Here is a 14918-nt window from a genome sequence, read left to right on the forward strand (position 1 = left end):
GTTTGATTTCAAGGACATTTGTCAGTGCTCCGGGCCACATGGTTTTACTTGTGTTCCTGATGAATAGTGTCGAGTCAACCCGAACCACAAAGTTCAGATTTGTACTGAACTTACCGGGTTTGGACCCCCCCCCTTCTGCTTTTAACCCCAGAGATCGGTGCTAGGACGTAAAGTCGTAAACTCACCAGCGGCATTTAAATGACTGGCGGATGAGCTATGCGGAGGATTGTCGTACCCCGAAGCAGACTTTGCCAGCAGCATTACAACAAGACACCTGTGATTGGTGAGGTGTATTGTACCCAAATAGCTATTTAAAATTCAGATCCGCTCATCATTACTTCTGTAATTATATAAATGACATTTCATAAGTCAGAAAATGTGTTGCTCCTCCGTTATTCCCCCTGGGAAAAAAAAAACAAAACCCTGATTGCTAAAGCCATCTACTGTTGGGCATCGTGATAAGCTTAACCCCTGACCTGTGGATAGAGGGATGACTTGCAAACTAGGTACAACCCCTTTAACAATTGGGGGGATACAAGTTATCAACGATCCACAGGATAAGCTGATCTTGCTCCCACAAATCACAAGAGCCTCAACGATCTGATGAATCGGGGTGTCATTTTCACTAATTTATGGTGCAGCTTGTTAAGCATGTGCCCTGTCGCTCCATTCAATAATATGGAATAACAAGCAGATTGGTGATGTCCCAGTATTTAGATAATTGCCAGAACAGGACCCCTGTCCAATTACTCATTGCCAAATCACTGAAAGCTATACCGCAGCACTAACAGTCTCAGAATCCATACTCTATATTAAAATAACAGCAGATCAATTATTCTGGGCCCATTTATTAACTTGGCAATACAAAAAAAATGAAATCCTGCTCTGCCTACTAAAAGTTCTGTAGTAAGGAGAAGGAAGTCGCATTTTCTTAACTGGGCTGAGAGAACCCACCTAGGCTTTTGCTGCAAATAGAACTTGGATTTTGATAACCCCATCATAAAAGCCTCATAGGAGTGAACACAGCCATAGACACGTGCGTCATTGATGGGACAACCCCTTCAAAAGCTTCCCTGGTGTGAAGGCATCTTTACGTCTTCGGTGATGACATGTAAGTTAATAAGCAGTCACAATTAATACACAAGACTCCAGTTACTCATCCTCTGAGGGAGTGCAGCATATGCTAGTTGTTAAATAAGCGATTCCTTACTTCTCCTTAGTGGATACGGCAAGTAGCAACCTGTTTTTTGCTGGTTAACAGGACAAATCCGAATGCAAGCGTTTGGGTATAAAAATACTTCTGTGTTCCGGATTAGCTCCTCCTATTGCGCTTGAATTGCGCCTCTCAGCTAAATTCAAGGACAATGTGTGAACACAGCCTCATGCACACAAACAATTTTTTTTTTAGGCCATGAGGTGGTCACACAAACAGTGGTCCGCTCACACTCCCGCAGACTTGTGTTGTGCGTGCACCATGGCCGTGCCCAACGGCCCCATCCTATATTGTAGAGCAGGTCCTATTCCTGCCCTTATTTACTATGGATATCAATGGGGTCTCTAGCAGGGCCTGTTTGTAGCCCATTATACACACATGATGTCTTAGAGTGCGACCAGTTTTTAGATGCCGTTTTTGATGCCCAAACCTGAAATGGAGTAAAAGTAGGAGGAGGAGCAGCACCTTCCAGTGATTTGTCTTGCACATTATCATCCGCACCTGCTTTTGCCTTCAAAAACTGCATCTGAAAAACTGAACATGTGGACTTTTTTTTTTCCTTAATTATCTTAAGATAATTGGAAAACGGACAAAAACTGTCAAAAAACAGATGCGTTTTCAAAAACGCATGCGGTTAACAGACTGCTTGAAAACGGATTAAAAATGGGTTCAAAACGCCACGTGTGCCACCACCCTTTGGCTACATGCAACCCATTCACACAAACATGTGCCCACCCGGCCATAGCTGGGTGGGCACACATCCGGCGCGCTGGAGAGGAGGAGGGATGACCCCTCCCCTCTCCATAGAGATGTACGGCATACGGCCGTGAACATGGGGAAACATAGGACATATCCCATCTCTTCCCTGTGTGCGGAGCGGCACCATATCACAAGCCTGCAAGCTTTCATCCATGTGAATGAACCCTGAGGGTGAAGACACACATGGCGTTTTTAGGCCGTTTTTGGGCAGTTTTTAGTTAGTGCGTTTTCAAAAAACGCATGCGTTTTTAACGCTCTGAAAACGCACTAACTAAAAACGGCCCAGAAACGGCCTAAAAACGCCAAGTGTGTCTTCACCCTTAGGACCCTTTCACACTTAAGTTTTTCAAGTGCGTGTTGTGTGCATTTTTTGACGCGCAGAACTTGCACTGCACTCTGACTCATTGTAATCAACAGGCTTTTTCAGACTTGCAAAAGTACAGCATGCTGAGATTTAAACGTGCGTTAAAAAAACCTGCAAGTCAGGCACGTGAAAAACGCACCATACAAGTCTATGGAGACGCATCAAAAACGCATTGCCCTCAGACACATGCAAGTGCAATGCGGTTTTCACTGATCAATTGCCATAGAAAACATAGAGCTGAGTCCCGAGTTCTTTTCACGTGCGTTATCTGCGCGTGAGAAACGCATTGAAATTGTCCAAAAAAATAAAAAATGCGCGTAAAAAAAAAAAAAAAAAAAGACACTGAACTCTGATGAAAAATGTCAGTTTTTCACTGACCAAACCCAACTCTGATCAGACTCTGACGATCTACAACGCAAGTGTGAAAGAGGCCTCAAAGGAAACCTACTACTTGAAATGGCAGGTTTAAGAAGAAAACACCTGAGCTGGTGCCGGAGCTTATTTTTGTATCCCGCTGTATCCCGGTTTAAAACACTTTTTAAACTTTATAGCCGGCGCAGGGAGGTATGCGCTCGGCGTTTACCATGCGCGTGGCTCTCCTTCACTTCCTATGTAGCCACACGCACGGTCGCGCGCATGGTAAGCGCCGAGCGTGTACCTCCCTGCGCCGGCTATAAAGTTTAAAAAGTGTTTTAAACCGGGATACAGCGGTTTAAAACACTAACAAAAATAAGCTCCGGCACCAGCTCACCCGGATTTGGTGCTCGGTGTTTTCTTCTTAAACCTGCCATTTCAAGTGGTAGGTTTCCTTTAAGGCAGGCGGCACACGTGGCGTTTTGAACCCGTTTTTTTGGGCCGTTTTAAAGCAGTCCGTTAAAAATCGCATGCATTTTTTGAAAATGCATCCGTATTGGACCGGTTTTACCAATTATCTAAATTAAAACGGGTCAAAAACGGATGAGTTTTCAAAAAACATGCGTTTAACGGACTGCAGAATGTGTGACCGCGGCCTGAGGGTGAAGACACACATGGCGTTTTTGGGCCGTTTTTACTAAGTGCGTTTTCAGATCGTCAAAAACGCATGCGTTAAAAACGCATCCGTTTTTTAAAACGCATGCGTTTTTGTCCGTTTTTTCGAAATTGCGCAATGAAAAACGGACAAAACGCATGCGTTTTTTAACGCATGCGTTTTTAACAATCTGAAAACGCACTTAGTAAAAACGGCCCAAAAACACCATGTGTGTCTTCACCCTTAGGGTCTCTCCACAGGGAGGTAAATTTAGAGATCACGGATCTCCATGGTACATATAATTTCTGGCTGCATAACTAGTGACTTGCCTCCTAGAATACTTACATTTGCAGAGAGGACATACCAGGTACACCTTAAAAGCTGAACTGTGTAGTTAATAACCGATCGGAAATAATACACAGGGGCCTCCTAGTTGTAATCCGAGGGAGTCTGCTAATTTCACAGTCAGGCGACGCTGCAAAAGACTGCTCACTGTAAGTGTCTGTTCACACTCACACTTATGCGTCTCATAGCCAGCTGTGTGTACATTACATGACTGAGAACACACTGGGGGTTTGTGTAAAAGGTACTTTTTTTTCCCCCTCTACCCACCATTTTAAAAACTAATGCTTTGGTTACGAGCCCTTTCTCCACTATTTTTTGATTACTAATAGAAAAATAGACAAAAAGGTGCTAAACTTAAACTGGTACAGCACAGCTGCGCGCTCACACGAGTCTTCTTAGTGGCCAAAAACAGTGGCCTAGGGTCAATATCAATTTAGAATTTAGTACAACCCACAGGACCCCCACAGATTCATCTCAACTAATAAAGCATGAAATAGGAATCAGACAGCTCCGTTCTCAATGTAGTGGCTGAACTGACTCATTGCAGCTCCCATATGATCGTCGCTGCAGTTACCGGGTCTGACCACTACAAAGAGAACTGCGCTGTCCACTTCCTGTTCCTTTGACTGTTAATGTACTGCATAATGGACTCCCCCTCCTTGTAACCACCTCTTTAAGCCAACTGGTATATAGGTTTATACCAGAATACCTCAGAGCTAACTGGAGATGAACACTGGGCTATTGTCAATATAGGCACGAGTACAGAGTGACAAATATATTATCTGGTTCCGGTCAATAACTTGGTCCCATCTGCGCCAGTCCATGCAAAATCCAAAGCTCTCTATTGTTTTTATACCAGAAGACGAATACAACCAAAATGAAGCCCAATGAAGTAGAACTGAGGAGCCCATGATCATAGACAGACGGCAGTAACAGGAATCAAATCGGTAAAGATTTCTCTCGAGTTGCCCATAACAGGCGCCGATCAGAGATTACAGGAAGTTGATGTGCGCTTGTTTACTTTCATTTTTACTCACAGACGTGTTAAACCTTTATTCCTATCCCTTTGTCTCCCTCCTGTACACAGTCCTTTCTATGGCTGCATCAGCTGATGTAACTAGTGTTGTTTCTCCGAGATGGCTGGACACATTTACACCGGTAAAAAAAGTTTATTTCGACGATCATTAGGCCGGGTAAAGGGGTTGTACCCAACTCCTGGGAAACACAACCACAACAAAAATGGGCTCCAGCAAATCATAAGTACAGGTGTCCTGTCACTCCATTCAATAGTAAATTGCTGAGCACGCCCCACAGTTATCTCTGGCGCTCCCATAGGGGGCCATAAACTAATACCTTTTTGGTATAGAAAAATTTCAAAACACCAGTCTGCTTTTTATTCTTAATTAGACCAGAAAAAAAGTTGCATAAATGGAGTCTTTTTCCCCCCACCCTACCCGGTAGCAGACCCATGCGACTTCTATACGAGCAGGCACGGTCATGTATTAATAACCCCACGTTATTGTGAACTGCAGAGGTCCGTTCTTGTAATCGGTGGGAGTCCCAGCAGTCAGATCCCACTGATCAGTTATATGGATAGGGGATAACAATCAAACTTAAAACAACCCCCTTTAACAATGCTAGGAATATTGTTCATCTTTGAAGGTGTCCCCCCACCACCACAAAACAAGTTAGGCCCTATCCACATGATGTCACAGGTCTGAAGGACTAAAAAGGCTATGACCTCGTCTGCAAAAAAAAAAAAAAAAAAATCCTTAACCAGGTGGTTGCTCATTCAACAGTTGTCCAATCATCAACCTACTCCTATGTATGTATGTATGTATGTATGTATGTATGTATGTATGTATGTATGTATAGGATTGCCTTCCCTAAGTTTTAGCAATGAAAGTTCATACTTTTACAAAGCAAGAGATCCTGTTCCCACTTTAGTTTCCTAACAAAGGCCTTATAAAATATGATGCCAGTGATGTGATATGACGACGTCAGTGGTGTGAGGCGTCATCATCATTTGCCTGACTGATGGTGTCCTGTCATGACTGATCCTCCTTACATTAATGCATGAGGATAAATCAGAAATATCCACATTAGTCATCAGATTATTTATTTGTGCATCATGTCTAGGTTAGAATTAAAAACTTCCTGATCCCATAAAGCTTATACAAAGCTCACAATGTATCCAAGTCCAGTGAATGTATACATTGCGGAATTTCCGTCATTGAAGATCTATGACGGATAAGATCACACCTGCGTTCCGTCACTAAAACGAGAATAACGGAAGTCAAACAGATCCGTTGAAACATCCACTGATTTCAATGGACTTAATGGCTTCTGCTAGTGTCTGTCCGCACCACGTACTTTGGGGTGCGGTCACACGGTGCGTCATTGGCGCAGTGCGTTGTTGGTCAGCTCTTGGTGCGTTTTGTCATTTTTTACCATACGTTTGTCTGGTTGGAATCGGTTTTTCTTCATTTCTGGAAGCGCTAGCAGCTGTATGAACATTTTCACTGCAGCTTAAACTTCCAGAAATGAAGAAAAAAAGGATTCAAACCATCCAAGCACAAGGTAAATATGTAAAAACGCTTGGGCTTTTAGTGTGTTTAAAAAAAACACACCAAGAGCTGACCCACGCACCGCGTGACTGCACCATGAGGGTGGAGACACACATGGCGTTTTAGGCCGTTTTTGGGCAGTTTTCAGATTTTACAAAAAAAAAAAACGCATGCGTTTTTGACCAGTTTGAATTAAGATAGTTGGTCAGACCTGTCAAGAACGCATGCGTTTTTTTTACGATCTGAAAATCCACTAACTAAAAACGCCATGTGTGTCACGACCCTTAGGCCGCTCTCACACTTGATGCGCAATTTAAGAGTGATGCCACACATGGCGTTTTTGAGCATGCACTTTCAACCAGTTTAAAAACGCATGCGTTTCCAAAATACATCAGTTTTTTTTACCCTTTACCATACGTTTGGCTGCTTTGAACCTGTTTTTCTATTAAGAAAAACAGGTTCAAAGCAGCCAAACGCTTGATAAATGCTAAAAAAATGGATGGGCTTTAAAAAGGAGCAAAAAAGCATGCTGTGGCATCACCCTAAACGCTTCTAGATAAATGGCTTCATAGGGGTCTCTAGCAACGAGTATTTTACCTCATTAACTAGGGAAAAAAAAAAAAAAAACGACATTGGTTGTTCCACATCTTAAGTGTTTAGGTGTAAATGTAACTCCTAGTCGGTGCACTTGAACTGCGTATTGCAACGAGTGAACCTGGCCTCATGCCTCCATTATAGGATATGCCACCCAAATTTCCACTCGAATGACAGAAGCAGTGACAAAAGGTGGTACAGACACTTACAGAAGCCAGTGTTGAAATCAATGGACATTTTAGTGGACCAGTTAGACTTTTGTTTTTATTGTTTTAGTGACATTAGATAACAACAGAGGGCAGAATAGGGGCAACCCAAGTCTTCTGAGCTCTTTCAATGGTTAGGATCTGCAGCATAAAATCGGCATACAACAGGTCAGATATGTGGATTAGACTTATTTTAACCTCAACCTGCCCAAGGTGGACATACCTTTATAATGGATATACAGAACATCCATGTACCCACATACTCCATGTTTAACGAGACAGGACAGCACTTGCTTTCCTATGACCCTGACTTGAGGCCTACATTGCTAACATTCACACCTATCAGATACCACAGCTGTAACAAGTTACTCATCTCAACTACGCCGTCTACCAAACCAGCTCAGCTCATATGTGACAACATAAAAGCTGTCATTATGTGTACAGCCAGGCCAGCACTCACAGAGCCCTAGTTTAATCATTAATCCGGGACACAATGGTACAGATTGGTAACCAGCTCATACAAGTCTACAAGACACCAGCGATCCACTTCCCTAACACTCCCAGGAGATAAGCCGGGCTAAACACTTGCTTCCACACTTTCTATACATTAAAATATAGTACATAGACCCTTCCTACTACTGGTATTAGGCAATAAAGCAGCTAAAAAACACAACACTGACCCCACGTAACAATGTAGCAGCAGCTACACACCGGATACATTGCAACACAAAGGCTCTAACAAATATATAAATGGTTACAAACCTCCAGAGAAAGCTTTGGGCTCGTACAGGAGTCAGGATGGTCACGACGCTTGGCTGCTATATCCTCCAACATGGTTTTTTTTTTTCCTTTACTGAATCCGTCTCATGTAGATAAATAGGCTGAAGCCAGATTGTCTGATTTTTTTTTTTCTTTTTAATCCGTCAGTCCAGACTTTGTGGCAGGAGGTGGTGGTGGTAGGGGAGGGGGGGGGGGGTACACCTACTTGCTAGCTCACGTTCTCTTCTTTACTAAACTAGAAAGCAGGAAGTTACCACCCTGAAGTATCACGCAACAAGGGAGGAGAGCCTGACCTGTCCCCTCCTTACTAGGGCAGGTAACGCCAGCGAGATAGAGGCTGACATCATGGCATGCGATGCAGGAGGATGCAGTTCTCATGAACCTAAACTGCGAGTGAGAGAAAGGTAATTCTTCCTCTCCCAACCCCCTCCAGCCAGCAAGTTGTGCTCCTCCTCTTCCTATACAAGACACTGAAGCTTTGCCTTTCTGACTGTTGCTTCTTCTTGTGCAACAGAGCAAAGAGTAAACTGGGAGGGAAAGAAAGGGAATTTGCTTTCTGCATCTTTTTTTTTTTCCCACAAGACTCAATGCACTTGACAGCGGCTTTCTAAGGTCACTATAAGGGATCATAGATGTAATCTAGGAAACAGAACCCTATAAGTGGATACATTCGCCGCTGTATAATACAAGTGTGAAATATACAAGGAAAACCTCAAACTAATTGGCACCAAGTGACGTTGTTTAGACAATCCAACCGAGGGAACGTCATCATGAGACGGATATGTTCAAAATAGCCGGAAATTAGATTGCAAGCTCTTGCTATCGGGGCCCTCCGTTCTATTATTTCATATGACTGTTCTTATGCTATACTTTGTATTTGTACCCCAGCGTTGCAGAATAGGTTGGTGCTATAAAAATCTATGCAGAGTATCTTTTTGATGGACAAAAGGCAAAAGAAATTTTCTACCAAATTTACATCCCTTCCGCCCCATAAACGCTCACTTAAAAATATAGGACATGTTCTAGATTTTGCCGGATTACGTTGGTGAGCACTTGGTTTTCTACAGAGAGGGGAGTGGTGAGAACCCCCTTCTCTCCTGCACCCGCCGATAGCCCGGGTGAGCATACATTTGTTTATATGAGGCCTAAAGCCGTTAAAACGTTTAGATTAAATCGTGTTAGAGAACGCAAATTGAGGAGTAACTCCTGAACACAGACATATTTTGACCTAAACACTTGCAACACATGTTGTGCTGGTTAGCAATGCGAAACCCTGACACTAGTTCCAGAACACGAAGGTTAAAATGTCAAAAGCAGTGTGAGCGTAACCTAAAGCTGGACTCACACGAACGTACGCCCGCCGGGCCGTAGCCGGGCAGACACATGTCTAGCGCCATGGAAAGAGGAGGAGTAATGACCCCTCTCCATAGAAATGCACGGCGTATGGGCCGTACACACAGGGAAAGATATCCTATCTTTTTCCAGTGTATGGAGTGGTATCACTCCGTGCGGCCATTGCTGTCTATGGGAGACGTATGTACGGCCGCAAGCTTGCGGCCGTACATACGCCCCCCATACAGTCGTGTGAATGTAGCCTAAGGGATGGGTTTTGCCACCGATTCAAATACTTATGGCCAATTCCCTCCAACTGAAATCAACTACTAAACTGAAGTGTATAGGAGCAGCCTCCAACCAGGAATATATACAGTGTCCGTCAAAATCCACATAGCAGCATAACGATACCCATATGGCACAAATATACCACCGCATTTTTAACTAAACCAAACACCTTCAGGCTATACATTTTGCTGTGTCATTAATGGTGATGTACTGCAGATTTTGCCCTATTCTTAGCAAAGGGCGACTGCCAATGCGGATGCCCCACAAAGTTTTATGCAGTTTTCTAGTTGTATACAGTAAGGATCTCTTTCACTTTTCACTGCTCCCATAGACCTTAATGGGCAAAGACTTCATTGAAAGATGGACAAGAATTAGAGGCGTGGATCACAAGTGTGTGTTGCCCTATAGACTTGAATATGTATAGCTGCTTACTACTGAGTAACAGGTGCAAGCCCCCTGACTGCGCATTTACTAGCCAAAGCTCAATAGTTATAAATCAATAGGCAGCGCTACAGAAATTGCAGCATAGGTGTCAGTAGACCTAAATCCTAAACAAATGTTATGCAAAAATCCCTTGCAGTGGTTTTAAACCCAGACAACCAGCAATGTGGGTTCCCACTTTACAAATGTCATTGGGTCAATAGGACAGCGACATTTAGGTAACCCTAGCACTTTATTCCGTCGCTCCCTGACAATGCGGCCCTTTCAGGACAATGCACTGTGTTTTGCATCTGCCTGACAGACCATTAGTAAGTGGCACATACAAGGCTATAGTATGTTTGCTCCCTCCCTCCTCCTCTTCTAAAGAATGCTAGAATGAAAAGTTCCCTGCCCCCCAAATACAGCAAAACATGACAGGAGAAACCAGTCTATCTGCTGTGTGATAAGAACAATCCACAGGGACTCAAACCGGGATGAAAACAAAACACTGCAACGTCCTACAATTCTAGACATCATAACACTTGTCGTCCTAAAAAACGCGTGATACTTTGCTGACCTGTAGTAAATAATTGCATTGCACAAAGTACAGTCATTTCTGGATCTTATTTTCTCAGAACTCCTATGTTTGCCATCCGGTTCTGCACATACATTAACAGACTGTGTGTGGGATTAAATGGATCGAATCTAAAACTGCTGAAGGGAAATGAGCGGAGCACATCGGTTTAGTGACTCCAGATTTATCTGAACTTGCTTGTCCATCACCGGCCTTGATTGATTGATCAGTCAGACATGGACCTAATGGTGTCCACATTGGTCAAACACTGTGCCAGGGAAGGACCGCCAAGCATAACAGTTATAAATCATACAAAAAGTTCCTGAATACCATTGGGACAACAGTTTTGGATTGTAATCGTACAGGAGAATTTTAACATATAAAATTGCCAATTTATTCCTAGACGTCCCAGAGTAATAACAGAGGAACGTCACAGCTGGAGTAAAAGTCACATCACTTAGGTCGCTCGCCCAGAAGTGCTCTCAGAGTCTGACTGAACTCTGACCCATGGATAGTCTTCTGTGCTTTGCATTTTCACAGTTGATCCAATCCTATAAGAGCGTAAAGCTGCGTGCGCTACTCCACTCCGAGTTGCGCGTTGAAATGATCGCTTGACTAAAAAGAAACGGATGACACTCCGATGCTAGCCTACTGAGGTCAATTCTTTATGCGCGTGTTTCAAGGCAGTAGTTGTGAAAATCGGATGTTTAAATCTGACAACGCAAACAACACCAGGGCGACAAAGTGTATTAAGTGACCTATGAATATATGTTGCCATGTAATCTACAATCAAAATCAAGCATGATAAACCAGGGAAACTTACTCATAGATCCAGGAACTGTCTATGGTAATCTACCATTTGTTATCCATGGCTTCCTTCCTTTTAAAAGCAACTTGTAAAATTATGCAAGCGAGTCTGACGGGCTCTGTCGGACATTACTAGACCCCGCCATGATGTAGCTTCACAGGCTGTTACACTGCTTCCCCTTGTCTGATAAAATCTCCCACAGTGAGATGGGGACAGTTCTCCTGCACACAGTTTAACAGCATATGGAGTTGTAACACAGAGGGGCTTTGGCAATCCCTCACAGAGCCCTTCTGGCTCATTATCATAATTTTAAAAGGAAGGAGGTCATGGACAGTAAATATAAAGAAGATTATCACATTCACAGTGCCTGGATCTATGAGTAAGTGTCCCTGGTTTATCATGCTTCATTTTGATGGTACATTTCCTTTGAGGATTTTTTATGCATTTGTTTTTCATGCCAGTAGAAACAGTGGATCCTTAAAAGGAAACAAAAAGTCATAGTAAAAGCTGCTATCTATATCCATTCTTTGGTTGTACTATTTTAAAGGGGAATTCCTTTCAAAATAATTCCAATACAATTTGCCATTATGTAACCCAAGTCCATAATCTGTAAAGCTCAAGCAAATCCAGAGCAGACGCATCATACCCGGATGCGAAAAGTTCTGGCATGGCCTCACACCCACATGGATATTTTTTCTTAATGTGTTAATACGATTTTCGAAAAACGTATAATATATATATATTACTTACACACACACACACATTTTACACCACCACTGCAAAATATACAACATAAATCTACAGCAAATACGTCATCAATATTTTTCAAAGACCGGATAATGTCCATAACCATTTGAGACTGTTGTCAGCCCCAACACCAAACCAGATGTATAACCAGATCGATATATGCAAAATAACGCAAACTGCATTGCCAGCAGCCGGTGTCATTATAGTTGTCCGAATCCCTCCCCCTGGAATGAACACATTTACGCCTGTTATTTGGGTAGGTAGGAAACTCAAAACAAGAAATTAAAAGATTTGGCACAAGGGTAAGCTTTACAGATGCCCCTGGTAACATTGCGTGTACCAAGAAGGACATTAGTAAAAGTAAATGGGAAGTAATAGACGTCCATGTAAAAACTTAACTGCCGGGCGATCTATAAGAGAAGAAGTCACATGGAGTGATGCCAGAGCATGAAATAGAAGGCAAAAACACATGTGATCATCTACCAAATAGTGAGTGACTATATCACTTCCATATAATACTACAAGCTGCAGGAGCTTCTCTTTAGTTGAGGGATGTACCATAACAGCACATGTTATAAAACAGAACTTTACATCCCCAAAAACAAAGGTCTTTACCTCTGCTCCTTGGTATTCCCAGCGTGTACATAAGGAGGCGATGCAGTTTCTAGTCATTATGTGCCTTATATTTATCACTTTCTCGTAGCACTCCTCGGCTCGCTCTGTGTGTCATATGAAGTGGTGTCTGAGCCGATGTATAGGGATCTAGCTGCTGTGACTCACTTTTCCCCCTCCCCTCTCCATAGAACCAATGTAATCTGACACTTCTGACAGCGAGTTCTTTCCCGGCTGCTCAGTTCCTACCTTATTAAACGGTTTCCATTCTATAGAAGATGCTACATGTTAACAAAAGATCTTCTATCCACCTTCCGTTCCCCGTAGGGTTACAGGGATGGAAAGGTCATATGTCAGGCTTCTGTTGCTTATAGTAAAAGAAAAACATTATGCAGGCATCGCCATTTTTCTCACTATAAAAGACAGAAGGCCATTGTGGCACCTACAGAATGCAGATGTGAACATGTCCTCGCAAGTAAACGAGAATTCAGAGGAGATTTCAGAGAGAATTATATTTTTTTTTTAATAAAGAAAGAAGAGAGTCTTAGGACTCATTCAGATGGGCGTTTTTGACATCAGTATGCCTTTTTTTTTTTGCAGAGAGCACACTGACCCATTGATTTCTATGGGTCTGTTCACATGTTCATTTTTTTTTCCACCAATGTGCAGACTGAAAAAAAGAATACAGAATGCGCCATTTTTTTCACATGCAGATCACAGACCGCCACAGAAGTCAACAGTTCTGCAGATAAATGACGACATCTGTATGCAGTGCGTTTTTTTCTGAAATGTTGCTAGCCAAGCAGCTGGAGGAAAAGGAAAAAAACACATTATGAAACCATCTTTTTTTTTTCCGGATGCACGGATGCAGATAAAATACGGACCGAAAATGTCTATCATGCGTCTGTCACAGATTTTTTTTTTTTTTCCCTGAAACCTCGGCTGAATAAGCCCTTGGGCCACATTTTACACATGAGTTTCAACTCATTGACTGTAAGCTCTTGTGAGCAGGGCCCTCACTCCTATTGTTTCATTTGACTGTTACTCTAAGGCAGTGGTTCTCAACCTTTCTAATGCTGTGACCCCGCAATACAGTTCCTCATGCTGTGGTGACCCCAAATCATGCAACTTGCAATAAAAACACAGTAAAATTGCGACTCCGATGGCTTTAGGCGACCCCCGGTTTTGGTCGTTCGTCCCCCGCTGGGGTCCCGACCCACAGGTTGAAAACCACTGCTCTAAGGTCTCATTTTATTAGTATACGAATCCCAGAATCTGTAAAGTGCTACAGAATTTAATGGAGCTTATATACCGTATGAACCCAAGTATAAGCCGAGTTTTTCAGCACAAAAAAATGTGCTCAAAAAGCAAAACTTGGCTTATACTCGAGTAAAAAAAAAAACAAAAAAAAAAAAACCTCAATACTCACCTTTCCAACGCATCCCATAGGGCTGCTCTTCTATCCAGCCGTCAGAGGCTCTGATGTCAACTGCTGCTACAAAAGTATTGAAGGCAAGTATTGACTTTCTTTTTTTTATGATTTGGGTAAACTGGGGATTGGCTGTACCAATGCATTTCCCACCCTAGGCTTATACTCGTTTTTTGTGGTAAATGTAGGAACCTTGGCTTATATTCGGGTTGGCTTATACTCGAATATATACGCTAAATAAAAATGATTATTATTAACTGGGTTTTGATATGCAATTTACACACAAAGGGAGTGTCTGGTCCAGATGGCATATGATTTTCCATTGAAACACATGCAATCGGAAACAGGAATATAAACAGGTGCCGCTTGTTGCTTTTGTGCATTTTAGTGTAATTGCAATTGGATACAAGCCCCTCCCCTTTGTGTCCAAATTGTAGTCCGATAGGTTTCTTCTATTCTCTTGTTTCAGTGATTTAGTTTGTTGATACATTACTGACCATCTGACTGCATGGTACTTCATACAGAGAGTTCTATCGATTAGAGAAGCGGACTTGATGTCCATGTTCGGATCCGGCCTTGCCTCCCACACATAAAGCTGGATTAGTGGTGGAACAGCCGGCCCGACAAATGTACGCCCCTTGCAACTAGTTATGGCCATGACTGGCCAGGGGCGGCACCTGGTACTAAATATCCGAAACCAATTTGTTTTTGATTTTGGGTTCTGACAACTGAACAGAAAAAAAAAGGAAAGCTCAATGTGCACGAAATGTGACCGCTTCAAAATTTCAGGAATGTTATGATGTCACAGGCTTCCTGGATTGAAAAAAAAGGACAAACAGGAAAGTGATTTATCCAAGATTTTAGTTATTCC

General features: G+C 42.7%; 1 protein-coding gene across 9 annotated transcripts in view; it reads right to left on the minus strand.

The window, feature by feature from the left end:
• The window catches only part of MARK2 (microtubule affinity regulating kinase 2), a 79475-nt gene that overhangs the window by 56879 nt on the left and 7678 nt on the right, over positions 1–14918 (minus strand). For 4 of the 9 annotated variants that reach the window (XM_072118373.1, XM_072118371.1, XM_072118367.1 and 1 more), the window contains exon 1: positions 7820–8226. The exons of 1 other annotated variant lie outside the window; for it this stretch is intronic. In XM_072118373.1, coding sequence (XP_071974474.1) covers positions 7820–7891 — 72 coding nt within the window. In that variant the 5' untranslated portion in view covers positions 7892–8226. Of the gene's footprint in view, positions 1–7819; positions 8228–14918 lie in introns of those variants that run through there. 4 more of the 9 variants (XM_072118372.1, XM_072118370.1, XM_072118368.1 and 1 more) reach the window with 2 other exon arrangements.

The sequence above is a fragment of the Engystomops pustulosus genome, chromosome 7 (assembly GCF_040894005.1).
Source record: "Engystomops pustulosus chromosome 7, aEngPut4.maternal, whole genome shotgun sequence".
Lineage (NCBI taxonomy): Eukaryota > Metazoa > Chordata > Amphibia > Anura > Leptodactylidae > Engystomops > Engystomops pustulosus.